Consider the following 27,042-nt stretch of genomic DNA (forward strand, 5'->3'; position numbering starts at 1 on the left):
TAACAACATTGAGCATTTTTTCATGTGCCTGTTCTGATGCATATTGTTTTAACCCTAAAGATTTATCCTGTTTATCCTTTGATCTTGAGGTAAGAATGTTTTTGTGTCTTTTGTAGGGAAAGCAAGAGAAAAAGGAAGGCTGATGGTTTCTTTTAAACCTAACAGTTAAAAGTTCTTTCACAAAGATGCAGGTGGAGGGTTAGGGTATTTAGATTGGTAAGTCAGATCAACATTGGCAACTTTACATTTTACATGTTTAATTCGCTGCCAAACACCAACCAAATGTATTCATCACCTCTAGAATACTGCATCTCAGCCTTACTTCAGTGGCAGGAACTGGGCTCAATCTGGTGTTTCAAAGATGATCACAGGAAAGAATATGAGAATGGGAGCCTTTTTAAAATGCTCCAACACCCACACTCATCATGTCACAAGACTCCCCATCTAGTGCTGGGACCCACCTCCAGCAGAAAGCCAAAACAACAGACCACTAAGAGGGGTCCAAGGTGCCTTCTATATTTCATTCACACCTCTCCTTTACCAGGGAGTGCTATTAAAACCAAAGAAGAGGAATAAGTCTCCAGAGAGCTACTGAGGCACCCTGATAAAACTGGGAGAAGGAAGAAGTAACAGGAGGCCAACACTGTTGCCTGGACTTCCTGGACTCTAAATCCATGGGGAAGTCCGGGGCTCCACAGCTGCTGTCCAGTAAGAGGAGTTTCCAGGTCCTGTATGCCCCTCCAAACTCGGATTCAAATTCACCACCTAAAAATGGGGTATATCTCTGCCCTGGGCATCTGCATCTTCAGTCGCTCTCATCATCATCCTCTATCTGAAACCGTTTCTTCTTCCGGATTCCTGGAACTCCCAACTCTGGTGCTACGGGAATGACAAGGATAAGAAGAGAGAGGAGATCTAAGTATGTTATGGAGAAGGAGGATGGTAGTATTTATCTTCTAGACTGGAGAGAAGAGTGCTAGAGGTTAGAAGAAAAAGCAGGTCCCGACCGGACTCCCCCACTTCTGCTCCCACCTTTATCTTCCTCCTGCTCCTCATCGCTGTCCAGCAGTTGTCGCTTCTTGGGTGCCATTATCAGCTGCTCTTTCCCACCACTGGTCCCTTCCTCTGAAACAACCACAAGAGGCATGAAATTAGGGAACTAGGTTCTTGTAGTCTCAGAAGTCTTGTAGACCCTCTTGATCGATATGGCCAGCACGTAGTAAGTATACAATAGGTAAGTGGTCCTGGTATTACCCTCTGGCGACACCAGGCCTGCTTCCTTTTTCCGGGCTAACACGAGGGTCCTCAGGGCATGTGCTCGGTGCTCCTTTTGATGCTCCTCCTCTTGTTGATGCTCCTCTTCCTGTTGGTGCTCCTCCTCTAGGCCTGGCTCCCCAGGGACCTTAGATTCTAATCCTAACTGAAGCTTTTCCTCCTCTTCTGCTTGGCTCAAGGAAGCTGACATCCTCCGGAGCTGGGTGGGACTCAGTTTGGCTGGAATTCGCCAGAAGGTTTCCTACAGGGGCAAAGGAGTTGAAAGCAGGAGCAATGGGAAAGGAGAAGCCTCTAGCTCACCAGATTTTGACATTAATCACTGAATACATATGAGCCTACATTGGTGACGCGCCACAAGGGTTGTGAACTCTCACTGCTTATTAATCCAGTCTATGCCCAGTGTCTAGCACAGTGCCAGAGAATATAGTTGCTAATTACATAAGTAAATGAATGGATTCTGGGGATCTAAAAGTGAGTCAGATACGATCCATGCTTTCAAGGATCTCACAATCAAACAGGATAAAGAACCAATCTACTATAACAATGTACTGTAACACCACAGGACTGGGGCTATACTAACGGAACGAACAAATCACAGCCACCAAAATGATTACAGTTGGCCCTCTGCATCTGCGGGTTTCATATCTATGGGTTTAACCAACTACAGATCAAAAACATTGGGGAAAGAAATGAAAAATTCCAGAAAGTTCCAAAAGCAAAACTTGAACTTGCTGCACACCGACAACCATGTACACAGCATTTATATTGTACTGGTTGTGACAAGTGATCTATAGAGACTATATGCAAAGATTATGCACAAACACTACGCCATTTTATAGTAGAGACTTGAGCATCTGGTGAATTTTGGTAGGGAGTGTGGTTGAAGGAGTGAAAGAGACTGCTTTCCTGAGGAAGTGACAGCTGAACCAAAACTCTTGAAGGTCGGGTGGACGGTTCATCAGGAAGATGGGTGATCGGCCACCTGTGTATGTGGTTGGAACCTTCCAGTAGGGGGAACTGGCATGATGGACTGTTTACAGGTATGAAAAAGTCTGTTTGGAGGATGGAAAGTAGCTCAGGATGACTACAGTGTGAGGCAGGTGTTGGGTGGCATGACTGTGAGGCTGCAAAGCTTGGCCAAGGCCAGATACATCACTCAAAGGCTGTGGACTTGGTCCTGCAAACAGTGGGGAACACCAAGTGCTCTGATCAGGGGAGTGATATAATCAAAACTATATTTTAGAAAGATAACTTGGAAGCAGTGTGGAAGATGGACTTAGGAGAAGAGAAGATAGGCGAGGAGAAGATTAGCAGGACAGCTCCTGTAGGAGTCAAGGTCAGAGATGACAGGGAGTGAGGAGATGTATCTTAAAGAGGCAACAACATGCTTGGCTGATGCCATAACTGATGTATTTACCTGTCCAGAGGCAGGAGGCCGAACCCCTAGCCTTCGCAACAGCTGTTGAAACTGTTCATTTTCCATCGCTTCTTCATTTTCTTCTGTCAGTGGCACCAACGGAACTGCCTGGGAGCAGCCTAGGACAGGACCCAGTCACATGGTGAAGATGTGAAGAAAGAACTGGCCCTCCATCCCATGGCAGGTCCCCAGCAGCCTCCAGACCCCAGTCCTCCCGAATCCGTCACTTATTCACTCACCGGCCTCTTCCCGATCATCTGCTGCTCGGATGAGGCAGTTCTGGAGCCAGAGGAGGGGAGCAGAAAAGCCTGAAGGAATGTGGGAAACTCACAACTGGTCCATACAACCAACCCCGCCATCTGAGACATCTCTCCCAAAAAAGCCCTCACCTTCCTGGTGCAGACTTTGCCCAAGGTATTCAGCTGAAATGACGGAGCCACCCTGGGGTTGCTCTGCTTCTGAGCCTTCTTTCTCTTCATCCTCTTCATTCTCTTTCTCTGGCACATTTTCCTCTTCTTCTAGATCTTCCTGGCAAAAATCGTGCAAGGATTCCTCTTCATTAGGCTACAATTCATTGGGGTGAGAAATGGACCAAAGGAGACAAGATAAGGAACTGTGTGGAGTCCTCTGGTTCCTGACTACCCTACTGGGGGGGACCTATTCAGAAGGGCCTGAGGCAGGAAGAATCTGGGTGGGCTACTTCTAAGGAGCACTGCAGGGGGAGAGGGGTGGGAGGGAGGCATGCCCAGCTGGCAGAGCCAGGGTAAGACTGTTACCAAGCTCGAGGGTGCCAGCTTCTTCCGGCGTTTCTTGTACAGCTCCCGCCGCTCAGCCACCAGCCCCAGAGCCAGCAGTTTATCCACTATTCGGGCCCGTGAGCGTTTGGCTGTAATGTTCTTCATGATATTACCCAGGACATCTATAGAGAGAGAAAGTGTGAATAGCCAAGAGCAACAGGGTAAAGGGACTAGTAAAGGAAACAGAGAGCAGTCTTTGGAAAGGGGATAACTCAATTCACTCAAAAATGACACCACAAAAAAAAAAAGTACGGAGGTCTTTCAAAAAACTACAAATAGAATTATCATATAACCCAGCAATTCCACTCTTGAGTGTATATCCAAAAAAAAATAAAAACACTACTTCGAAGATACATATACTCCAATGTTCTTGGCAGAATTATTTACAATTGCCAAGGTATAAAAGCAACCTAAGTGTCCATAAACAGACGAATGAATAAAGAAGATGTAATACACACACAGGGCTTCCCATGTGGCTCAGACAGTAAAGAATCCACCTGCCACGCAGGAGACGCGAGTTCAATCCCTGGGTAGGGAAGATCCCCTGGAGAAGGAAATGGCAACTCACTCCAGTATTCTTGCCTGGGAAATCCCATGGACAGAGGAGCCTGGCAGGCTACAGTCCACATGGTTGCAAAGTCAGGTACAAATTAGTAACTAAACAACAATAATAATATACACATATACAGGAATACTACTCAGCCATAAAAAAGAATGAGTTTTTGCCATTTGAGGCAATATGGATGCTAAGTGAAATAATTAAGACAGAGAAATATGATATCACTTATATGTGGATTCTAAAAAAAAAAAATGAATGAATATAACAAAAAAGAAGCAGACTCAGAGATATAGAGAACAAATTAGTGGTTACCAGTGGGAAAGGGGGAGGAGCCATACGGGGGTAGGGGATTAAGAGTTGCAAGCTTAGGTATAAAATAAGCTACAGGGACGTATTGTACAACATGGGGAGTATAGCCGATATTTTTTTAACAATGATAAATGGAGCATAAAATTTAAGAATTAGTGACTATAAAAAAAAACTAGTGACTATAGTGAACCATACTATAGTGAATTGTACACCTGTAACTTATATAATTAAAAAAAGAAAAAATATCTTTAAAACAAGCAAACGTGTCACCACAAATAGAGCAGGTGGACAGAAAGGAGAAAATAAGCCTTCGTTGGGAAGAGGAAACGGCAGGAAAAGAAATGAACAGCTTGGCTCTCCTCTCAGAGGCTCCCTGAGCTTCCCCCTCACTCACCATCGGAGTCCTGAAACTCCTCAAAAAGCCGCTGCAGCTCCAGCTCCTGATCCTCCGTCCACAGCACAATCTGGGTTCCTTTCCTATTGAGGGAGGTGTCAGTGGAAGGGGGCGCTCAGGGGCTGCGTGGTGGATTCCCAAATCAGTTCCCTCCAGAGCATGTGCCACTACCTCTGGAAGTCCTTGACGCTGTCAGCCAGTCCCAGCCGCACCAGATGGTGGATGACCTGCCTGCGTGTCCGAGGAGCAGTTTTCAGGTGTGCCAAGATGGTGTCCACCACATCCTGACCTGAGGTGGAGGAGGGGGTGACGCTGGGAAGGGGGGTCCCGGGGCTCTGGCTGCCTTCCTCCCTCAAGCTCTTCAGACCTCAAGGCCTCATACCTTCCACATCCTTATGGGCAAGATACAGTTCCCGAAGCTGGGCCTCCTCCTCTGGGCTCCATCCAGGGAGTCTGCGGCTAGAAGATCTGAGTGGGGAAAGAAGGGGATCGGGGAGGCTGCTGGGTCCGAAAGAGGAGACCAAGGGCCTTCTCTTCTAACAGGAGCAAGGGTGACCCAGGTACCTCAGAGCAGCCAGCCAGCGGAGGCCTAAGGTGTGTCTCCTTCCTCTTACTCTCCTTCTACTTAAGAATCCCAAAATCAAACTAAGAGTTTCCAGGTTGGGCCCCTGGAACCTGACACTGCAGGGGCTGAGGGTATTACGAGGAGAGAGAAAAGTGAAAGGAGAGGAGCCAAGCTACTCAGAGAAAGAGAACAGGCATTTCTGGGCTTCCTTATGGCCTCCCAGCACTTCCTGGTATAAGGCACATACAGAGTCTCTGTGGGCCCCCAACTTTGAGCGCGCCCCGAACGCCGGTGAAGGAGAAGGAAACTAGAGTAGACAGGACACTTAGGCTCGATCCCAGTTTCTCTCTTGGGTGAAATTAGTTAACAGGTAAAATTAGCTTCACCTTCGGGGCTTGTTTTCTCGTCTATGAAAGGGAAAGAAAGGCGACGCCACCTGACCTGCCAGGCCCTCCAGCTCTGGCACACTGTACTGGGTCGCCCCCACCACCCACCACCAGGCCCACCACGCTGTCCTCAAGCTCACCCGCCATCCAGGGTGCCGTAGCCCTCAGTCATCTCTCGAACCACAGCAGTGTTCTTCCAGAACAGCAGCTCCACAAAGGCTTTCTGGTTGACAGCAGCCAAAGCAAAGAACTTGCCCAGGATATACTTGGCAAAAGTCACCAGCTCCTGTGGGAGAGGGAGGCTATCAGGCCCGTGGCCACATGTACATAAACACGGGCCTCTAGGTATTGTCTCTAGACCTGTTCCCCAGCTGGCCCTCCTCGCTTGGCCTCTTCTATCCTTCCCCATGCAACTCCCTCAACCTACCTGCCTGCATCCTCACTGTTCTCTCATGGCTCAGCCCTGACACCCCTCAGGGCACTTTACCTCTCAACCTTTTACCCCAGGACGTCCCTAGGCCTCCAGACCCCCATTCTTTGGTATTTCCTCACTTTGTAGGCCCCAGCAGCAGGGTCACTGAGCAGACGATTGAAGAGGTAGAAGAGGGAAAGCTGGAAAAGCAGGGCTTCCATTTTGAGATCGTGGGCCAGCCGGTGCAGCATCTTGACCACACAGTGGTTGGTGTGGGCGCTGTTCTGCTTGTAGCTCCGCAGCAGCAGCAGGTAGGCTCGGAGGACGGTTGAGTTTGCGAAGCTGCACCGAGACAAGGAGCGAGAGGACGCAGGCGTGAGAAAGATATAGCTCATCCGCATGGCACCCTGGTCTCCACCCTGACACCAACTCCATCCTCTGGGCGTGCACCGTTTCAGGTAGTCCAAAAAGTTAAATTCTCTCTCCGACACCTGGACCACTTCTAACTCTTCCTCCTCCTCCTCTTCTTCGTCTTCTTCCTCTGCCCCTTGTTCCTCCAGCCCCTGCTGGCCTACAGAAAGAGTGAGGATTACCGGGTATCTGTAACGTTGGTGCTGGAGAAGCATGGGAAAGGAGAGTGATGAGAAGGAAATGGAGACTCACGGGGAAGCGGGGCCAAGAGGATTTGCTTCAGTAGCTGGATCTCCTCCTCTGGGGAGATGTCCTGAGCACCAAACACATCTCTTTCTGGCCACACCTCTCTGGAACACAGAAAGAAAAAAAAAAGGCTTTTTGCCAGAGGGAATTTGGGCTTCTCTGGTGGCTCAGATGGTAAAGAATCTGCCTGCAATGTGGGAGATCTCAGTTCAATCCCTTGGTTGGGAAGATTCCCTGGAGAAGGGAATGGGTACCCACTCCAGTATTCTTGCCTGGAGAATTCCATGGATAGAGGAGTCTGGTGGGATACAGTCCATGGGGCTCCAAAGAGTCAGACATAACTGAGTGACACACTTTCACCAGAGGGAATCTGAATTATAATTTGAAGTAGTAGAAGGAATTTAGACTTATTTTCCAACTGGAAAGAGAATGCAAACTGTCATCTCAAAGATGAAACAAAGACTCTAGGGAAATTTTCCCTCATAAGCCTCACTGCAATGAAAATCAAAGGAACAAAATGCAAGTAATCTAAATGCATGACATTTAGTTGGACAAATATACATGATGGGGTTTTAAAGCCATTAACAATCGCAGAAATATATCTGATGTGAAATGATGTTCACAATATATTGAGAATTGAAAAAAATACTACAAATCAGTATCATAATATTCTGATTTTGTAAAAGAAGGTGCATATGTCTATATTTAACACAGAGGGGGAGAATACTCTGGAAGATAACTCATCAAAATGTTAATGATGGCTATCTTTGGCTCATAGAATTATCTCTATTTTCCCCCCCAACTAACTGTGCTAATATTTTTCAAAAGTGAAACAAAACAAACAACAAACTTCCCTAATAAACCAACCAAAACTTCCCAGGACTCAAGTGTTCCATGCAGAGCTCTTGCACTTCTGAGGGGACTGCTCTCTTTGAAAGACTGAGAACCCTGTGCCCCAGTGAAAGCCACTCTCTGCCCCCAAAAGTCCAGGGGCTGGATGCAGGAGGATGCGCACGCAGCGCTCTTACCGGGCAGACCTCAGGAGGCTCAGGGCCTGCGGGGCCTGGCCAGCCAGGAGGCAGTCCTGGATCCGCACCATGGCTTCTGCCCGCTGCTCTTCCACTGGCACCTCTGAGGCCGCATCAAAGGGAACCACCGAGTCCAAACTGAGCTCAGAATCCTAGAGAGGGATGATTAAAGCTATGGAAACAGTGGTGGGGGTGAGGGGATGCCAAGACAGCCTGTCCAGGGCACTAGACTCAGGAGAAGGTTTCTGCAGCTACTTACCTGGGCACGGCACTGCAGCTGCTCGGCCAGGGAGGGCCACATGGCCTCCAGCTCCTCTGGGCTGTAGGGGGCATTACCAGAAGCAACAGACTGATCTAAGGCCTTCTTTTTCTTCTTTCTTTTCTTTCGTTTGTTCTATGGAGAAAGAACTGTGAGGACAGCAGGAGAGCCAGAGACGCCTTTTCCCATCAATGTCCTCTGAGAACTAATTAGTCAGAGGTCTGAATTAATTAGACATTCATGGAGTGACCACTATGTGCTACTTGATGGCGATGGGTAAGCAGCAGTGACCAGCATGTTGCCTTCTCCTTGAGGCACTAGTTTGGGGGAAACAGGTAAGTAGGTAAACAACACTACAGCGTGGATAAAACCTAGAATGTGGCTGAGCATAAAATGCCATGGCAAAACACAGGAACAGCATGTGACTCATTTCTTGGGGCAGTGACACCTTAAGCAGAAGTCTATAGAATAAACAGATTTGCTATAAGGATAAAAACTTCTATATGAAAAGGCTTTGTAAAAAGGAAAGCATTCTGCAAAAGTACACCACGATTTTCTTCCTCCTGAAAAGCAGGAGAATGAAAGTCAATACCCTGACCCTGTCTCGCCAAGTCATGGCTGTGAATCAGTCTTTGCTGTGGGTAAATAAGATGGGTTATGAGGTCCTTAATGAGATTCATGCTATATTCAAGGAACTTAAAACACACCAAAAGTCAGGAGCATGAGCCTGGATTCCAGCAGGTCAGGATTTAAGTATGGATGCTGGTCTTTTACCAGCAAGACCTTGCACAAGTTGCTTAACCACTCTGTGCCTGTGTCCTAGTGTTGCCGTGAGGATTATGGGAAAATCTTAGCACAACATCTGAGACATAGTACACACCAAACGCTCAATACAGTACTGAGAATACAACAGAGTTCTGAGTGTAAAAAGGCCTTTTAGAAAAGTCTCATTGGTACTACAGGTGTCCTAGGTGGAGCAGGGGTAAAGAATCCACCTGCCAATGCAGGAGACGCAAGAGACTTGGGTTTGATCCTCAGAGTAGGAAATGGCAACCCTCTCCAGTATTCTTGCCTGGGAAATCTCATGAACAGAGGAGCCTGGTAGGCTGCAGTCCATGGGGTTACAAAGAGTTGCAATGGATACAACTGAGTGACTGAGTACACTGGTACCACAGCCCCTTTCAAGTTCACTTCTGACCAAGTTTTAAGCTGCAGCAAATAGAAGTATAGGAAAATTTTTACAAAGCAGAGTCCTTGTGTCTCCAGGATAGAAACTCCTTGAGGTTTTCTTCTTGTCCCAGATTTTTCATTTATTATTTCATTTCAGGCTCATATGGGTAGATATTATAATCAACTTTAAAGACCTGGAGACTCACACAAGCAGTTTGAGTTATTCTACCAGTAACTAATACAGGATGAAATCCCAGATCTCTGACTTTTTCTATTTTTGGGTTCTCTAGGCGGCATGCAGGATCTTAATTCCCAGACCAGGGATCAAACCCTGGCCCCCTGCAGTGGGAGTGCAGAGTCTCAATCACTGGACTACTGGGCAAGTCCCCAGATCTGACTTTTACTGTAAGATAAGGCCCTTTCTATCTCACGACAGTGCTTCTGAAGAATAACCAGGAAATAGCACAGCATAATTACTAAATCCTAAAATTATGGACCGCCAGAGTCTATGTGCTTTTAGCAAAGAGCAGGTGTTTAATAAATGGTTCCTGAATGAAGATATTTATGGTAGATCAGGAATTAACTGAATGAGAGGAAATTTACAAGGCCAACTCACAATGGCAACACCAACAAAACTCTTGGCCTTAGCTGAGAGTATTTCTAACAGATCAGCTTTCCCCTTCCTCCTTTCCCTCCAGCTCTTTCTACACCACTGGGCCGCCCCATACCTGCACCATCAGGTTCCCACGGCTCCGACAGAACCGCTCCAACATCTTGAGGAAGAGGTGGGTGGTTTCCACTAGGTCACGAAGGAAAGAGTGGGGCTGGCATCTCTCATCAAATTTCCGAAAGAGAGCCAGGAAGAGCTCCCGGTACTCCATCACGTAGAAAATGTTGTCTGCAAACAGGGAAGAGAAGGGAATGGAAGGATTGGCCTGGAAAGCTTGGGGATGGGAGAGACAGGTGGAGCTGGGATGGGAAGGGTGAGGTTTGGGTTGAGAGGCAGGGAAGGCGGGACCAGCAGCCAGGCCAGGCCTCACTCTTTATGATGCGGCTGCTCTCCCTCACAGCCTCGTCTGGGCACACATCCATCTCATTCACCGTGGCCAGCAGCTCCTGATACGCCTTCAGAGCCAGGTGCATCCTGCAAGAAGAAAAGAGGTGAAAGGGAGGACAGCTTAGGACCTTGGTTCATGGAAACAATATCACCCCTTTGCACCCCCACCTCCCAAAATAGTTCCATCAAAAACTGAATGACCCAGCCCATCCTTGCTCCCCAGCTTGACCACCTGAAGCCTGAAATAGGGAAGAAAGCACCATCCCGAATTCAGGCGTTCCGATTCCCAACCTGGCCAAGATGCCCACTCTGACCGCAGTTCTCCTCCCGCTCACCGGCGTGCCCAGGAGGCGGCTTCCTTGCGGTCGGTCAGCATCATCTCATAGTAGTTGGTGAGATTCTGCTCAATGAAGTGGAAGGTGCGGACACTGAGTGTCTCAGAAACCAGGCCTGGCCGGAAGGAGGTAGCTCGGTTGAAGGCCATGAAGAAAGCCAGAGCCCACATGTAGTAGGTCTCGTCGTGCTGCTGAGCCTTCTCCCGAAGCAGGTGGTCCTATGTCCAGGAAAAACAGATCACTCCGTGACCTCAGGGCTTCCCACTTCCTCCTGTCCTACTGCGACCAGGTGGATCCTGGACATCACTGTAACAATATATTAGGACCCAAATTTCCATCCTTCTCTTATCCTCTCCACATTCCCTTCCCTTTCCTCTGGGGCAGCTACTCTATAGAGTCTTTTTTGTCCATTAATAACCCACTCCCTCTTGACTTCATCACCATGTCTCAGGAGCACCCTACACCCTTCCCACCTACTAGTCGATGGTCTTTGGCTAGCTTCCTGTGGGCTTCTCACCAGCCTGCCCTTCTCCTCACTGCGGCCTGAGTCACCTCTGTGCTCCATCCTTCCTAGGCTCTCACCTTCACCGAGCCCATGAGGCGGTTGTAACAGTTTTCCAGGAACTCTGAGCAGAAGTCCCGAAGAAAGAGTCTCACGTTGAGGGCAGAGCGGCGCTGGATGGACAGCTCCCGGGCAGCCTGGCGACGTTTAGGCACCCGTCGGGGCTGCTTTCCCAAATCGGAAGTATAGTTTTGGAGCTGGGGGTAGAGGTTGAGGGGATCAGAATTACTTCTGAACACCTCCTTCCCTGGCAGCTCTTTCCACATCCTTGGTACTTCAGTTTTCTCAGAAGAAGCTTATAGAAGGTTCTCTCCCGCTAGTACTAAGTGAAGATGCCTGTAAAGACACTGCCAAAACTCTATGCCTCCTACGTCTCCAACTTTCTAAGCCCAAGAAGAGAGACAGCTTTACCTCCAGAGATGTTTATCCTTTGTAGGCCCCCTACTCTGCAATGTCCCCCCAACCGCCCCGACAGGACCATACTCACATTGTGGAGACCTTTATGAAAGACAAGGTCCCTCTCCCCAATGGATTTCAAGCCCTGGATGATGTAGGAACCCCCAAACCGAGAATGCCTGTAGAAGAAAAAAAAAACCAAAAAACCTCCAGGGTGACTCCTCAATTCTGTGGAAGCTCCGTGCTCACTCTTTCAGCAGCACATCAAGCGTGCTGTAACCACAAAGTGCTCTCTGGTCACCACTGTGACCCAGTGTCTGGCCCGAGCCCTGACATTCTGCGGTGCAGGAACAGGAACACAGGTAGAGCGGCTCTCTGCCACTCACCTGTTGCCTCGCTGCAGGGCTCGAGTCTTCTTTTCTGCCATCTCTCGCTGGCGCAAGACCTCCAGCTCTGCCACATCTGTCCTCCGCTCCTGAGCCAAGCGTCCCTGCCCTACTCCTGCCAGTTGCTCAGGGTTCTGAATTTAGAACAAGAAGGGATGAGTCAGAAGGGTAGTCATTCCCTATTCTGAGTTCACCTCCTGGGGGGACAGAAAGAGTGAACGAAAATAGGGATGTTGGTGGGACCCTGTACCTAAGACATGGCTACTCCACAAGTCTCCTGCCTTCCCCAGACATTTCAGTCATGACTCAAGAGCAATTCTGGCCACACAGCAGAAAAGGACACGAGGGAAGGGTCAGCGGCAACAGGTCAGGGTCTCACCTGGTCACGAAACATAAGGGAGATGATCTCCAGCACATGGAGGCTCCACTGCTGCTCCGCAGGTGAGCTGGCCAGGAAGAGGAGCAGGTCATCCAGGCCACTGAGGTGGATTGCCCAGAGAAGCCGGTCGTGCACACTGGCGTCATCGTCAATCCGCTGAGCAGTGAGGTGGAAAGGGGGCACTCAGTCAGTTCTCCTGCCCTGCCTTGAGGTTCTTCAACTCCTTCCTTAACCAAGGTGGCCCCCACCAAGGTCAGAGGACAGAACAGTGGAAAAGGGGGCTGCTCACCCTAACCAAGCATGAGAACTCAGACAACCCCAGATCACCTTCTCCTGCTCAAGGTCAGCGGGGACATGGAGGATGTTTCTGACCAGCAGCAGGATCCGCTCAATCAGCAAGTTGTCTTCCTCCTGGCGTTCCTCCCAGCCCTGGTCAGAAGAAGGAGAGATAGAGGAAGAGACTCCCTGGGGAAAGCAGGAGGGCCCTACTCTGACGGAGGGACAGAGGCACAGAGAAGGGTCAGGATTAAAAAGAAAAGAAAGGAAGTGTTCAAGCAGTCCTGAGGCAGCAGACTCAGTGCGGTGGATTGGACTTGTACCCCAGGGATTGGGGCCATATCTCCATGATAATGCCCTGCCTGGGGCTCTATGCAGACGAGGAGCAGGGCGCTAACTGTACCCCTCACCCCCACCCCCCCACCCCTCAGCCTGGCATCTTGGGAAGCGGAGACTCACCAGCTGCAGCAGCTCATACAAAGTTTCACTGAGGACCCCAAATGCCTTCTCACTGGCAAAGGCCTATGAAATAGGGGAGTGGACCTTAAGTAGCCTCCACTTTCTCCTTCCCCACTGCCCCCAATTCTGCCCCAGGGACTCTGGGGTAAAACCTCACCTCTTTGTAAGCCTGCAAGTATGCCAGCACCTGCAGAAAGTGGTGCCGGAAGCTGGGCTCCTTGGGCATGCTGCCGAAGCAGAGCAAGGCTGGTTGTGTCAAGTTCACCATCAGCCTAGGGAGATCATGAAGGAGGGAGAAGCTGTTAAGTTTCCTCACCAGGCACCAACACCAAAGGCTAGCACATGATAAACCTTAAAAAGTGGAGGAAGCAACAATGAGATCCTGCTGTATAGCCCAGGGAACTAGATTCAACATCCTGTGATAAGCCATAATGAAAGAAAATATAAAAAACAATGTGTGTATATATATACATATATATACATGTGTGTATAACTAAGTCACTTTGCTGTACAGCAGAAATTAACACAGTATTATAAATCAACCATACTTCAATTAAAAAAAAAGCTGGGGAATCAACCTGATAACAGCATCAAAGAGAGGCTTGTCCTGGCGATGCTGGGTGAGGATGGGCAGGAGGTCACTCTGCAGGATCTGAGCCGATCCCAGCTGCTGCCGCACGTCCCGTGTCTCATCCTCGTGCCTCAAGTAGCGGATCAAGTCCTTCACACTCTCTTCAGGGACAGAATAAACACTTACATGGACCCAGGGAAGAAGCTCCACCCAGGTCCATGTGCCCTTCATACCCACGGCTTGAGAAATTCAAAACATCTCGGTTCAAGTAAGTTTTTTTCTTTTTTAATCTGTTTCCTCAAAAAAGGACTCACCTAAGCAATCTGGCTCCTTGTGGTAAGTGTCTCCCTCCAAGTACCCAAGGGCACTACATGTGGCAAGAAGTTCACAATTCATCATGCTCAAGTCCACACATCAGTGGATGAGCCAAGGGACACAGAAATGACGAGGCCTACAGAGACAAGGAAAGATAACAAATGTGGCTCCTCCCCATAAAAGGGAGAGGGGAGCGCGCAGGCCCCCATGCTTTGGGTATTCTGAACAAAATCCTCAAATGCTTCACTTCCATCAGCACCAACAGTGTTTTTCCCAGTCTCAGGGAAAGCTTTAAGTTAAGGCTTCAACCAAGGAGGCTCCAAGCCTAAGAATTAAGCCATCCCATCCTCTAAACTGGGGCTTCCCAGATGGGCCTAATGGTAAAGAACCTGCCTAGCAGTGCAGGAGACATAAGAGAGACAGGTTTGATCCCTGGGCCCCAGTATTCTTGCTTGGAGAATGCCATGGATAAAGGAGCCTGGTGGGCTACAGTCCATGGGGTCGCAAACAGTTAGACATGACTGAAGCGACTTAGCATGCACGCATCCTCTAACCTGGGTCTGAAACTGTATGTTTCAGAGTCTAGATGATGAAGTAGAAAGAAAGGCTGGTTAGTGAAGGGCATCATCACCGAGACTCTCACCCTGAGAAAGCTCTGCAGCTCTATGAGGGGAACGAGCTTTCCTCTCCTTTAAAATTGCCAGCCCCAGTCCCCTTCCACACACAGTTATGGCTCTTCTATACAAGAACTGAGAAAACCCAGCTGTGACTGTGAGGTGATCCCACTGAGGATCTGATACATCCCAGGAGCCCGAAGGCTTCTAAGGCCTTAGGGCTGTGCAGAGAAAGTTCCTTCACTCTCCTCCCCAAAGTTACTCATAAGTTTTGATGATCTAAGTAGAAGCCAGCACCTAACAGGGTGGACAAAAAAAGAAGTAAATAGGAACTAGTTAAACTTCCTGTCCCTCTGCGCAGAAGGACCATCTTCCTTTTCAGAAGCATGCCCTGCTTTACAAAAGTCCTTAAACCTGCATCAGATAATCAAGTAGGTACAGGTCCTGGATGTTTCGGAACCTGACACTAGTAACACACACATAACACATACACGGGAATATCCATCAATCTTGTCCCCTTATCACATTCAGCCATACTCTCAGCTTCCTCTAAAAAGACCTTTCCCATATGTCCCACAGAGGTTCCATATGTACCTCTAGCCCAACTCCACCCCTGTTCCCCCACAGGAAATGGGCATGTCCAAAGGACCAAGGTTTGATGCCTGGTGCTGTATCTCTGTGTTTATGTAACTGGGTTATTTCTCTAGGCTGCTGCTTTCCCTTCCCTGGTGTGTTAGTCACTCAGTCATGTCCAGTTCTTTTGCAACCCCATGGACTGTAGCCCGCCAGGCTCCTCTGTCCATGGAATTCTCCAGGCAAGAATATTGGAGTGGGTAGTCATTCCCTTCTCCAGGGGATGTTCCCAACCCAGGGACTGAACTCAGGTCTCCTGCCTTGCAGACAGTTTCTTTACTGTCTGAGCCACCAGGGAAGCCCCCACTGGTGGAAACATACCATTAAAAAATCAGCCAGGGACAGAAAACTTACAGTTCACTCTCTTTTCATTTGATTAAATAGAAGCTACTTATCACCTAGTCTGTGTGGCCTCCTCTTTCTCTCCTAGACCACTTAGAATCTGATTATCTGTCTTATGTGATCTACATCACACACACCTGCCCAACCCACCACTTCCTAGATCCATGCCTTAGCTGTCTCTCTGGCTCTCTAACCCTCCAGCTCAGGAACATAAACATACACATTCTTAGACATAGAGCCCCGTCTTGCACTCTCCAAACCTTGCTCCCACCTTCTGGAAAGTCTATCTCCCTTAACTCCAAAAGTTCTAAGCCTATCTGACATTCACGATCCAGCTCAATGCCACCCAACTCCTCACGAGGACAAGCATCTACAGCAGCGCAGGTTCTGACAGCACATGTCATTCTAAATGGACTGCCTCCTCCAGCACTGAACACTTCTTTATGTTATAATTATCTAGAATATCTCTTTTCTTCTCTATTAAATGTTCTTTTTAAAAAATTTTTATTTATTTGGCTGCAGCAGGTCTTAGTTGCAGCACACAGGATCTTTTGTTGAGATGCGCAGGCTTAGTTGTTCTGGGCAGGTGGGATCTTAGTTCCCAGACCAGGGACCGAGTCCCGGATTCTTAACCAATGGATCACCAGGGAAGTCCCCATACAAGCCTTTAATTTATCTTTGTTTCAATCAGAGTACTTTATTCTCCTTCGTGTTTTCTACTTTGAAAATAATTTCCCCAATGCTCCCTCTTTGACCCACAATAAAGGCAAAACAGTAAAACCAGCATTCTGGCTTGCTAAAGAACCAATAGAAACGAAGAAAAGAAATTCTCTTTTTTTTTCTTGAAAAGATTGCCAAGAATCAATAGAAAAGACAGGAAATTCTTTTTTTTTCCCCTTGAAAAAGATATCTTAGAAATAACAAAACATGCAAGTATGCAAGTAAAAGCATTAACATTATACCCTCAATTGGTATTATACCCAATTAACATATACCCAGAATGACTGCAGTCATTTGAGCCAGGTTGCACTTCAAAGTCACCTTAGAGGGACCCCTCTGGTTGTCCAGTGGTTAGGACTCTGATCAAAGCAGGGGGTCTGAGTTTGATACCTGGTTGGGGAACTAAGATCCCGCATGCCACCACATGAGGCATAAACACAAAAAATCCAAACCATCTTAGAACGTCTGCTTAGGCCCGATCCAAATATTCAGAAACTCCAGGGGCTGAGGAAAACGGGCCCAGGCACAGTATTTAGGAAATGTCTGCCAAATAACCCTGTAATTGCAAACTGCTTTAAGATACGCAAGCCTTTTATGCTGGAGAAAAATCAACATGCAAAGGAAGTTCTATAACTTTATTCAACAGTCAGCAGTTAGTTCTCATCATTTCTTTTTATTGATGACCTTCTGGATAGGGTTTTTTTGGTGGTTTTCTTTTGTTTGCTTTGTTTTAAAATACAGACTAGTATAAGGCAGTAGTTCCCAAACTTTTGGATTTCATGGATGAGTCTTTAAGTTGTTTTTTTTTTTTTTAATTCAGGGAGACTAATGGATCAATGCAAAGAAAGACACGAAAACAACAGAATGGGAAAGACTAGAGATCTCTTCAAGAAAATCAGAGATACCAAGGGAACATTTCATGCAAAGATGGGCTTGATAAAGGACAGAAATGGTAGGGATCGAACAGAAGCAGAAGATATTAAAAGAGGTGGCAAGAATATACAGAAGAACTGTACAAAAAAGATCTTCACGACCAAGATAATCACAATGGTGTGATCACTCACCTAGAGCCAGACATCCTGGAATGTGAAGTCAAGTGGGCCTTAGAAAGCATCACTATGAACAAAGCTAGTGGAGGTGATGGAATTCCAGTGGAGCTATTTCACATTCTGAAAGATGATGCTGTGAAAGTGCTGCACTCAATATGCCAGCAAATTTGGAAAACTCAGCAGTGGCCACAGGACTGGAAAAGGTCAGTTTTCATTCCAATCCCAAAGAAAGGCAATGCCAAAGAATGCTCAAACTACGGCACAATTGCACTCATCTCACATGCTAGTAAAGTAATGCTCAAAATTCTCCAAGCCAGGCTTCAGCAACACGTGAACTGTGAAATTCCAGATGTTCAAGCTAGTTTTAGAAAAGGCAGAGGAACCAGAGATCAAATTGCCAACATCCGCTGGATCATCGAAAAAGCAAGAGAGTTCCAGAAAAACATCTATTTCTGCTTTATTGACTATGCCAAAACCTTTGACTGTGTAGATCACAATAAACTGTGGAAAATTCTGAAACAGATGGGAATACCAGACCACCTGACCTGCCTCTTGAGAAACCTATATTCAGGTCAGGAAGCAACAGTTAGAACTGGACATGGAACAACAGACTGGTTCCAAATAGGAAAAGGAGTATGTCAAGGCTGTATATTGTCACCCTGCTTACTTAACTTATATGCAGAGTACATCATGAGAAATGCTGGACTGGAAGAAACACAAGCTGGAATCAAGATTGCCAGGAGAAATATCAATAACCTCAGATATGCAGATGACACCACCCTTATGGCAGAAAGTGAAGAGGAACTCAAAAGCCTCTTGATGAAAGTGAAAGAGGAGAGTGAAAAGGTTGACTTATAGCTCAACATTCAGAAAACAAAGATCATGGCATCCGGTCCCATCACTTCATGGGAAATAGATGGGGAAACAGTGGAAACAGTATCAGACTTTATTTTTTTGGGCTCCAATATCACTGCAGATGGTGACTGCAGCCATGAAATTAAAAGACGCTTACTCCTTGGAAGAAAAGTTATGACCAACCTAGATAGCATATTGAAAAGCAGAGACATTACTTTGCCAACAAAGGTTCATCTAGTCAAGGCTATGGTTTTTCCAGTGGTCATGTATGGATGCTAGAGTTGGACTGTGAAGAAAGCTGAGCACCGAAGAACTGATGCTTTTGAACTGTGGTGTTGGAGAAGACTCTTGAGAGTCCCTTGGACTGCAAGGAGATCCAACCAGTCCATTCTGAGAGATCAGCCCTGGGTGTTCATTGGAAGGAATGATGCTAAAGCTGACACTCCAGTACTTTGGCCACCTCATGCGAAGAGTTGACTCACTGGAAAAGACTCTGATGCTTGGAGGGATTGGGGGCAGGAGGAGAAGGGGACAACAGTGGATGAGATGACTGGATGGCATCACTGACTCGATGGACCTGAGTTTGAGTGAACTCCGGGAGATGGTGATGGACAGGGAGGCCTGGCGTGCTGCGATTCATGGGGTCGCAAAGAGTCAGACACGACTAAACGACTGATCTGATCTGATCTGAACCCAAGGTTGCAGTCTTTAAATTTTTTAACTTAAGGACATTAAAAATATATATATATACAGGCACACAAACCTCATTTTTGCTGGTAGAGGACTATAAAACGGTGCAGTTTCTGTGGAAATTGGTTTAGCAATTCCTCAAAATGTTAAAGACAGAGTTAATATAGGACCCAGGAATTCCATTCGTAGGTATGCTGCTGCTGCTGCTAAGTTGCTTCAGTCGTGTCCGACTCTGTGTGACCCCATAGACAGCAGCCCACCCAGCTCTCCCGTCCCTGGGATTCTCCAGGCAAGAACACTGGAGTGGGTTGCCATTTCCTTCTCCAATGCCTGAAAGTGAAAGTGAAAAGTGAAAGTGAAGTTGCTCAGTCATGTCTGACTCCTAGCGACTCCATGGACTGCAGCCTACCAGGCTCCTCTGTCCACGGGATTTTCCAGGCAAGAGTACTGGAGTGGGTTGCCTTTGCATTCTCCAATTCATAGGTATACATATGAGAGAAATGAAATGTATGTCCACCCAAAAAATGCACACAACTGTTCAAGCAGCATTATTTGTAACAGCCAAAATGTTAAAAACCCCAGTGTCCATCAACTGATGAATGAATAAACAAAAAGTGGTATATATATACAATGGAATACTATTTGACAATAAAAAGGAATGAAGTACTGATACATACCACAATGTGGATGAAATCTGAAAACATTATGTTCTGTGAAGAAGTCAGATGCAAAACGTCACATATTGTACGATTCCATCTATATGAAATACTCAGAATAGGTAAATCCATAGAGATATAAAGTATTATAGATCAGTGGTTGCCAGGGACTGGGGGAGAGGGGGGAATGGGGCCGATTGCTAGGAGTCATGTTCATGGCTTCTTTTTTGAGTGATGAAAATGTTCTAAACTTAGACAGCAGTAACTGTTGCAAATCTCTGTGAATTGTACATTTTAAAAGGGTGAATTTTATGGTATGTGAATTGTGTCTCCAAACAGCTATTATAAAAACACTCACACAATTACTACACATTCTGTTTTCAGTATTTAAACACCAAAAAAAAAAACTCCATGAACACCTAACAAGGACAAAAATCCCAGGATAAAATAGTCCTTTGAATTTAATATATTTGATTTTATGAAAAAACTCATTATGCTGTATTTTCACATTTCATCATAGACAGATGAGAACTTTATCAAACACCTTAGACAAAGCAGACCTGGACATTTAAAAGGAATGTTAGTTAAGTTTCCCACTCAGTTGAGTACTAAGCAGTTGAGATGAGGCAATAATCATCTGAAATTAATACTTGCAGGCCTCAAAATGCAAGACCCAAAGGAAAACAAAGGATAAAGATTAAAAATGCTTGTAATTCAAAACAGAAAATTAACACACTTCTTGAAAACAAAACCAAACAAAAACTTTGGCCCCAAACCCACCCTGCTCCAAGAAGCAGCTTTGAGTAGCACCAGTATGAATGGTGGAGCCTGGTGGGCTGCCATCTGTGGGGTTGCACAGAGTCGGACACGACTGAAGCGACTTAGCAGCAGCAGCAGCAGCAGTATGAACAAAATGACACTTGGCATTTGAATTCCAGTTCTGTCCAGGACTAAGGTGGTGATCTTCAGCATGTGGCTTAACCTAAACCTCAGTTTTCTTATTGGTACACTAAGAAAAACAAGTAGGGGGTGGTTCAAATGAGGTCATGGAACTCAAGTCATCTGTGCAGCAGTGGACCATTGGCGGTCCAAACTGTTAGCTGTCTGCATCAAGATTAGTATGAAAACAAAGTATAAGCATTTAGGATGTCTTATAGCACTCTGACAGAGCTGATGTGTGTTGAATCTAATAGTGAAAAACGTAAAGTGCTGGTCATTCAACCGTGTCCGACTCTTTGTGATCCCATGGGCTAATAGTAAAAATGTCTCTATTCTGTACATCTTTTTTTATGTTACTTCTCTAGTAATTTAATTTTTCTAATAACACTATTCAAGTTTTACTATTTTACTTTTTAAACTCATTAATTAATTTTAAAGTTACATTTGTATGTGTAGGGGGTGGGGTACAGCACCACGCAGCATGTGGCATTTTAGTTACCTGACCAGGGATCGAACCCATGTCCCCTGCGTTGGAAGCACGTAGTCTTAACCACTGGACTGCCATAGAAGTTCCTAGTCCCACTATTTTAAAACAGTTCTTTATATATCAATTACATCACGATAAAGTTGGTAGTGGGAGGGGGAGAAAGCATTGATCCGCAATAGCTTGGGAGGGGAAAAATCCTGGTCCTTGACCAAAAAAGTCTGAGAAGCACTGATATCAAACTGATATTTACGGAGTGCTGAGTACAAAGACTTCTCAAAATATTAATTTCCTCTCCATCTACTGGACTCTATAGTTAGTCATTAAGTGCTTACAAAGAGCCTTAGGCAAAAGTCACGGCTGTGCAGGTGCAGTGGCTGAGGTGTTGAAGATATTTAAGGAATTTAGTTGCACAAATAAAACTCATCTAATATAGAGAAAACACTATAAAAGGCAAGTTAGTACAAGCTCTAAATAAGTGATATTGAAAAAAAATTCTGAAAAACTAGGGCTCTTTTCAGGCTGACGTAGACCGAGGTTTTGTCAAGGAGGTTTTGTCAGAGAAGTGTGATTAGAACTGGGCCTTTGAAGGCTGCCTTAGAATTTAGGTAGCTGGGAGGAGGGGAATTTAAGCAGAGAATCTTCCAGAGCAAAAGCAGAGAGGGAACCACTATGAATAAAGGAGCTTAACAGGAGAGCAACGAAAAAGAGGGTTGGAACTGGCTTTATGGGAAAACTTACTGACAATCAATTTAAGGATTTAGAATAGAAGCCTGGGACTAATTGAAGATTTCTAAGCTGAAAAATAAAATGATCAGACTGGGGTAGAGCACGCAGGAGCACATATCCTACTATTGTATCACTACACATAACTCTTGTAAAGTCTCAATCTTTTTTCCTTTTATTGCATTCACTCTACAAAAGATCCCAGCCTCAGATCAATGCAACCATTTACTTTCCAGGCTCTAAGATTCAAATCTAGACTAGGATTTGCTGGAGGAAACCAAACCACCCCACACAATGATACACAACAAATGTGGTCTTCAATCTGAACAGGCCTTCAGCCTGACCCAGCATCCTTAGTATTCCTGGTCCTCTCCCTCTTCTCCTTCTAGAGGAACAGCTGTTTCTAACTTTCACCCATTACCCTTAAGTCCTTTTACTCCACTGCTTCCCACACCTCTCAGCTGGTGTCTCTGGTCCTTTCCTCTCAGAACAACAGAAATCAGAAATGAACTCTCTCAATTCTCTCCACCCAAGCTGAAAAACAAACATATTTCAAATGCCCACAGTGACTTTTTTGCTTCGAATCTAAGCTCTCCATTTGTACAGCTCAATCACTTCTCACTTCTTCCTTTTTTTACTGTTTGGCCATGCCATGTGGGCTCTTAGTTCCTCGACCAGGGATTGAACCTACACCCCCTGCACTGGAAGCTCAGAGTCTTAACCAATGGACCGCCAGGGAAGTCCCTGATCAATCACTTCTTATCCCTCAGTTGGTTCTTCTTCATTTGTTTCCAACATTCTCTTTATACTGGCTCCATTCTCATATAAGTTGCTCAAAGCTCTTTCATCTTAGGAGGAGGGCAAATACAATAAAGCGAAAATCAAAAAACCAAAACTTTCCTCAAACCCATACTGGCTGTTCCCCCTCTCCTCAAGTGATGATGGTCCTTAGGCCTGCACCTTTTTATGTATGTATGGCTGCAAGGCTTGTGGGATCTCAGTCGGGGCTTGAACCCTGGACATGGTAGTGAAAGCCTGGAATCCTAACTACTAGGCCACCGGGGACTCCTAAGCCTACACCTTTAGTCCTCTTCCTGTCTCACTCTACACAGCTCCTTGGGCAAACTCATCCACTCCCACATCTTCAACTACCATTTCTGAGCCATTAGCCAGCAAATCTGTTATCTCCTGCCACTTTGAACTTGTTGGTGCCAGTCCCACAAATAAATAGCCATCTCCATCTTCTCAAATCCTCACACTTAATATGTCCAACATGGAACATCTTTTCCCTTGGTTGTCTTACTTCTCTGTTGGATTTCTCAGGAATTGACACAATCTACTCAGTTATTCACACAAGAAACCTAGAAGTCATTCTAAATACCTTGAGTCACTCACTCAAGCTAATTTTACTTCCTTATGCTCTTCTGTCTGGCCCTTGTCTATCCCCATTGCCACTGCCTCGCTTCAGGTCCTGAGTATCTCTTGCTTAGATTACTCAACTGCTACCTAGCCTCTTTTCCTGTGTCCAGTCTCATTCTCTTAAATCTATCCATAATACGGTTACCAGGTCTGGCCATTTAACCACACTGCTTAAAACCTTTCAATGACTACATAAGAAATTCATAGTAATTATCTCTGGGGAGAACTGGGGGACCTAGGTCAGGATAAATAGTTATCTTTCTCTTCAGTACTATTTGAATTGTTTACCTTCAGCATGGGCTAATGCAAATTGCGCTAATGCAAAATGCGCTAATACAAAGTCCTTCATGATCTGTCTGTTAGTTAACCTTCTCTCCCAGGACACTCCTCTGTCAGGAACACCCTTCTGTCATCTACCTAGAGGCTATCCACTCACCTTTTAGAACTCTGCCCAACTGGCACTTCCTCCTGGTTTCTCCATACAGAAAGTATCTCTCTTTTATGTTTACTTTGTGCCATAAACAGACTTTCATCATGGCATTTGTAGTTCATGTTGTACATAATACTTAAATAGATTGTTTAAAACATCTATCTCCCTGAATTAGCCTTAGATTCCCTGAAGGCAGGAACTGTTTCATATTCACCTTTGAATTTCAGAGTCTAGTGAGTGAGTCAGAATCTACAGGGAGTGGGGCTTGGACAAGAGTGTTCTGAAAACACTCTTTGGGTGACTCTAATTCAAGCTCCTGTTACCTGCACTAAAATATAAACTCTTTGAGACTAGAAATCTTTGTGACCAGCACAACATAAGTGTCAATACATGCTTTCTAAGACAAGTTTTGAAGTTGAGGGAGGAGAGGTTGGGGCTGGAGATTTGGAGGCATCAGGTTGTTAGGTGGTCTGTCAAGCTGTGAAAGTAGAGAAGTTTACTCAAGACAATTCCAAGTGAGCAGAGTAAGGAAGCCAGGGTGGAATTCTCTGGCACCCTGTAACTGCAGAGGGCTCACATCTGTTCCTTCCAGTTCCTTAAGGGCAGGAACTCTGTTCTATTCATCTCTGTCCATCTGGTGCTGAACACAGTGCACAGTTGGAGGTGAGTAACCCTTTACTCAATTGTATAAGTGCCACAGAAAATGTTTAGTCGCGAAGTTGTGTTTGATTCTTTTTGGACCCTATGGACTGTAGCCCGCTAGGCTCCTTTGTCCATTGGATTTCCCAGGCAAAAATACTGGAGTGGGTTGCCATTTCCTTCTCCAAGCAATCTTCCTGACCTAGGGATAGGACCCATGTCTCCTGCACTGGCAGATGGATTCTTTACCACTGAGTAACCAGGGAAGCCCGTCATATATAGAAGGAGGTAAAATACTTCAGGAACACAAAGGAAAAAGTGACTACTTTGGCCTAGGAGGGCTGGAAAGAGAGGTTTTCAAAGGGACAGTTGAGTTCGCTTCTGAAAGAGAAGCTCACTTGGCAGAGAAGTGGTAAGAACTTCAAGTTCAGGGAACAGCTGGAGCACAAGTATCAAAGCATGAAAGACACAATACAGACACGCTTTCCACAGGGCTGGGATTCAACTGCATGAGATGGAAAAAAACATGATAAGAACCTTTAGAAAACAAGTTGAGTCAGAGTCAGACTGCCAAAGGTCTGGACACCCACCTAAGGATTTAAACTTGACAGTGGGCAGCCAAAGAGGAGTTTTAAAAGTAATCTGAAATGACCAGATTGACTTTTTATAAAGGTAATTATGAGTGGCAGCACGAAGGGCCAAGAACTGAGATACTCAAGGGAAGGAGCTTAATTAACGGCTGATGGTCCAGCTAACAAACTCAAGCAGAGACTGTAACCTCCATAAGTCTACCAAGGGAAAGGTCAGAAGGGAATGAGAAATACATTTTATAAAAACTCAAGATTTAAGTCAAGTGACCACTGGATCCCGGCTCCTGCTGACCACCAAGTTGCACACCTGTTTTTTTCGGGTCTGAGTTGGATGGGAAGTTCAGAGGCGGAAATTCCTGGGAAGCTTCTGTCTTATAGTAAAGGTTCCAAGCCCCTTTCCATCACAGCCGCACCCCCGCGGGCGGACCAGGCCGTGCGGAGTGACCTCGGGAGAACAAGGGGGAGTCCCAGGCGAGTTGGAAACGCCCGGACAGCCACAGAGGAGACCCAACTGGGAATTGCGCGTGCGCACCTAAGGCGCGCGCCCCGCCCCCTGCCTTTAAACCAAGCGGCGGGAAAGGGGACTCCGCGCTTCCCAGGAGAGCCCCCGTGGCTACGAAGGGACGCAGTCCACTTAGAGCCTTCTTGCCCACACACTCACTCACCCGCTCCCCGCCGCTCCTCAAGATCCCCGCGGGGCCAGCAGCTGTTAAGCACAGGTCCGCTGCTTTTCCCGCCACCAGTGTGGGTCGCACCAGACCCTGCCTACGTCGGACCAGACCCTGCCTACGTCGGGAGCAGGGGCGGGGCGAGCCAGGCTGGTCCGTGTGACCCTTAGCGGCCGGGGGAGTTGGTGATGAAGTTAAAAAAAAGGAAGCGAGTACAAGTATTGTTTTATCTGAGTCGATCCCTTATATTGAGCCCGAGCTCACAGTGCAATGGATTTCCTGCTGACTTATGATCATTTGGATCTAAGTGCGAATAGAGGTGAATTTACAAACATTCTTCCCCTTCTCCTAGTCAAGTGGATTATTCCAAAGTCTTACCAAGGTTAGTTAGAAAAGTTAGGCTTTATTTGTGAGGAAATGGAGCGTACGGCTATGCGCAATAGTGGTCTCATTGGGGCCAGGGTGCCTATCTTACTATAGGTATAGGTTTAAAGCTTGCAAAGTGTGCAGTTGGCTTCTAAAAGGAAAAGGTCAACGTAAGTATTCATCGTCAAGTCAGGGGCTCCTCTGGCTTCTGTTGAGATGAGTGTTTTTTCCCAACAACGAAGGAAGATAGGGATCAAACAAATAATATCTCGTTAATTATTAAAATTTGAATATAAGGAATCAATTTCTGGGACATGAGGCATTAGAAGAAATTGGCTGAAGATGAAAAGACAGATGAGCGGAAAGTGAAAAGACACAAAAAAATGGAAAATAAAGACTGTAGAACTAGTGATAAAGGCAGAAAGATGCCATTTGAAGATTATTTGGGGCTGCTCTAAATTAAAATTCTGAGTGTCAAATCCTCTTTCTTTTATGCCCCCCACCCCTACCACTGCATTTGCTCTAGGCATCAGATTTCCTGTTTTGGCCTTAGGGAGCACTTTTGGACTTAAGTACCTTCTGTTTGGAGGTCACACTGGGGTTTGTCAGGCAGAACAGTTAAGCTGCTTCATTTTTCTAGGCTCTAGGCTCATCCATTCCTTGGGTTGGGAGCTCAGTCACCCAGGACCTCCAAAGAGATCCATCATGCTAGAATAATCTCAAACCCAGCCAGTGGATGTAGAGAGGTTGATGTGGAATTACAGAAGGGTCCCAACCCCAGTATTTATTTTTCTCAGAGCTGTTTTGCCACCCAAGTCCGTGGGGCAAGCATCCCTGAGATAAGTGGGCTACACTCTCCTGTTAACTTCTTCAAAACTTCTTGGTACAGTTGCCTTCTAATCTGGGGCTGATATCTACACCATGCCCAGCTGCTTCTCCCAACTCTTGGAATGCCTTGTCACCTCCACTTCCCTCCATCTGCCTCCTCTGAGGAGTAACAAAATGCTTCCCTGCTCCCTCAGAAACCCAGAGCATACACTTGACTGGCAGCAGGGTAAAGGCCAGAAACTTAAGGTCTTCATTCCCTGTACTTACCGCACTGCGTAGGGAGAGGAAGGTATAGGGTGACAGCTCTTTTCCATTCCCTACCTCTCATGCCAAGCCCCCAAACTCAAGACACAGTCACATTCACTCACAGTCATACGCACAATCATGCACACACAGCGGCGAAGAGAAGGGGGATGGGGAGAAAGGGAAG

The 27,042-nt window shown here is 46.3% G+C and overlaps 1 protein-coding gene across 3 annotated transcripts; it reads right to left on the reverse strand.

Annotated features, from left to right (window-relative positions):
• Window positions 1–240: 240 nt before the first annotated feature.
• On the reverse strand, window positions 241–27,011 carry TIMELESS (timeless circadian regulator). 3 transcript variants are annotated; one of them, XM_025283756.3, is made up of 29 exons: window positions 26,880–27,011; window positions 13,964–14,100; window positions 13,657–13,810; window positions 13,236–13,350; window positions 13,079–13,141; window positions 12,671–12,772; window positions 12,344–12,499; window positions 11,965–12,098; window positions 11,670–11,757; window positions 11,203–11,379; window positions 10,621–10,838; window positions 10,269–10,372; window positions 9,957–10,126; window positions 8,059–8,193; window positions 7,800–7,951; window positions 6,778–6,875; window positions 6,565–6,685; window positions 6,255–6,456; window positions 5,843–5,988; window positions 5,134–5,219; window positions 4,923–5,040; window positions 4,752–4,834; window positions 3,469–3,611; window positions 3,082–3,256; window positions 2,932–3,000; window positions 2,693–2,811; window positions 1,255–1,516; window positions 1,033–1,125; window positions 241–879 (listed from the first exon to the last, which is right to left on the reverse strand). In XM_025283756.3, the coding sequence occupies exons 2-29, from the start codon at window positions 14,046–14,048 to the stop codon at window positions 806–808; spliced, it is 3,642 nt and encodes a 1,213-aa protein (XP_025139541.3). In that variant the 5' UTR covers window positions 14,049–14,100; window positions 26,880–27,011; the 3' UTR covers window positions 241–805. The 3 variants fall into 3 exon arrangements, with proteins under 3 accessions (XP_025139541.3, XP_006075068.3, XP_006075069.3); XM_006075006.4 differs by lacking the exon at window positions 26,880–27,011 and adding an exon at window positions 25,416–25,568; XM_006075007.4 differs by lacking the exon at window positions 26,880–27,011 and adding an exon at window positions 25,058–25,329.
• Window positions 27,012–27,042: the final 31 nt, after the last annotated feature.

The sequence above is a fragment of the Bubalus bubalis genome, chromosome 4, assembly GCF_019923935.1.
Source record: "Bubalus bubalis isolate 160015118507 breed Murrah chromosome 4, NDDB_SH_1, whole genome shotgun sequence".
Classification (NCBI taxonomy): domain Eukaryota; kingdom Metazoa; phylum Chordata; class Mammalia; order Artiodactyla; family Bovidae; genus Bubalus; species Bubalus bubalis.

Coding starts and splice junctions, on each gene's coding strand:
- TIMELESS (XM_025283756.3), bottom strand. CDS start 14,048: ATGATGAATTGTGAACTTCTTGCCACATGTAGTGCCCTTGGGTACTTG. Junction 6,686..6,777: donor CCTCTTGGCCCCGCTTCCCC/GTGAGTCTCCAT, acceptor CTCTTTCTGTAG/GCCAGCAGGGGCTGGAGGAA. Junction 880..1,032: donor GGAGCAGGAGGAAGATAAAG/GTGGGAGCAGAA, acceptor TCATTCCCGTAG/CACCAGAGTTGGGAGTTCCA.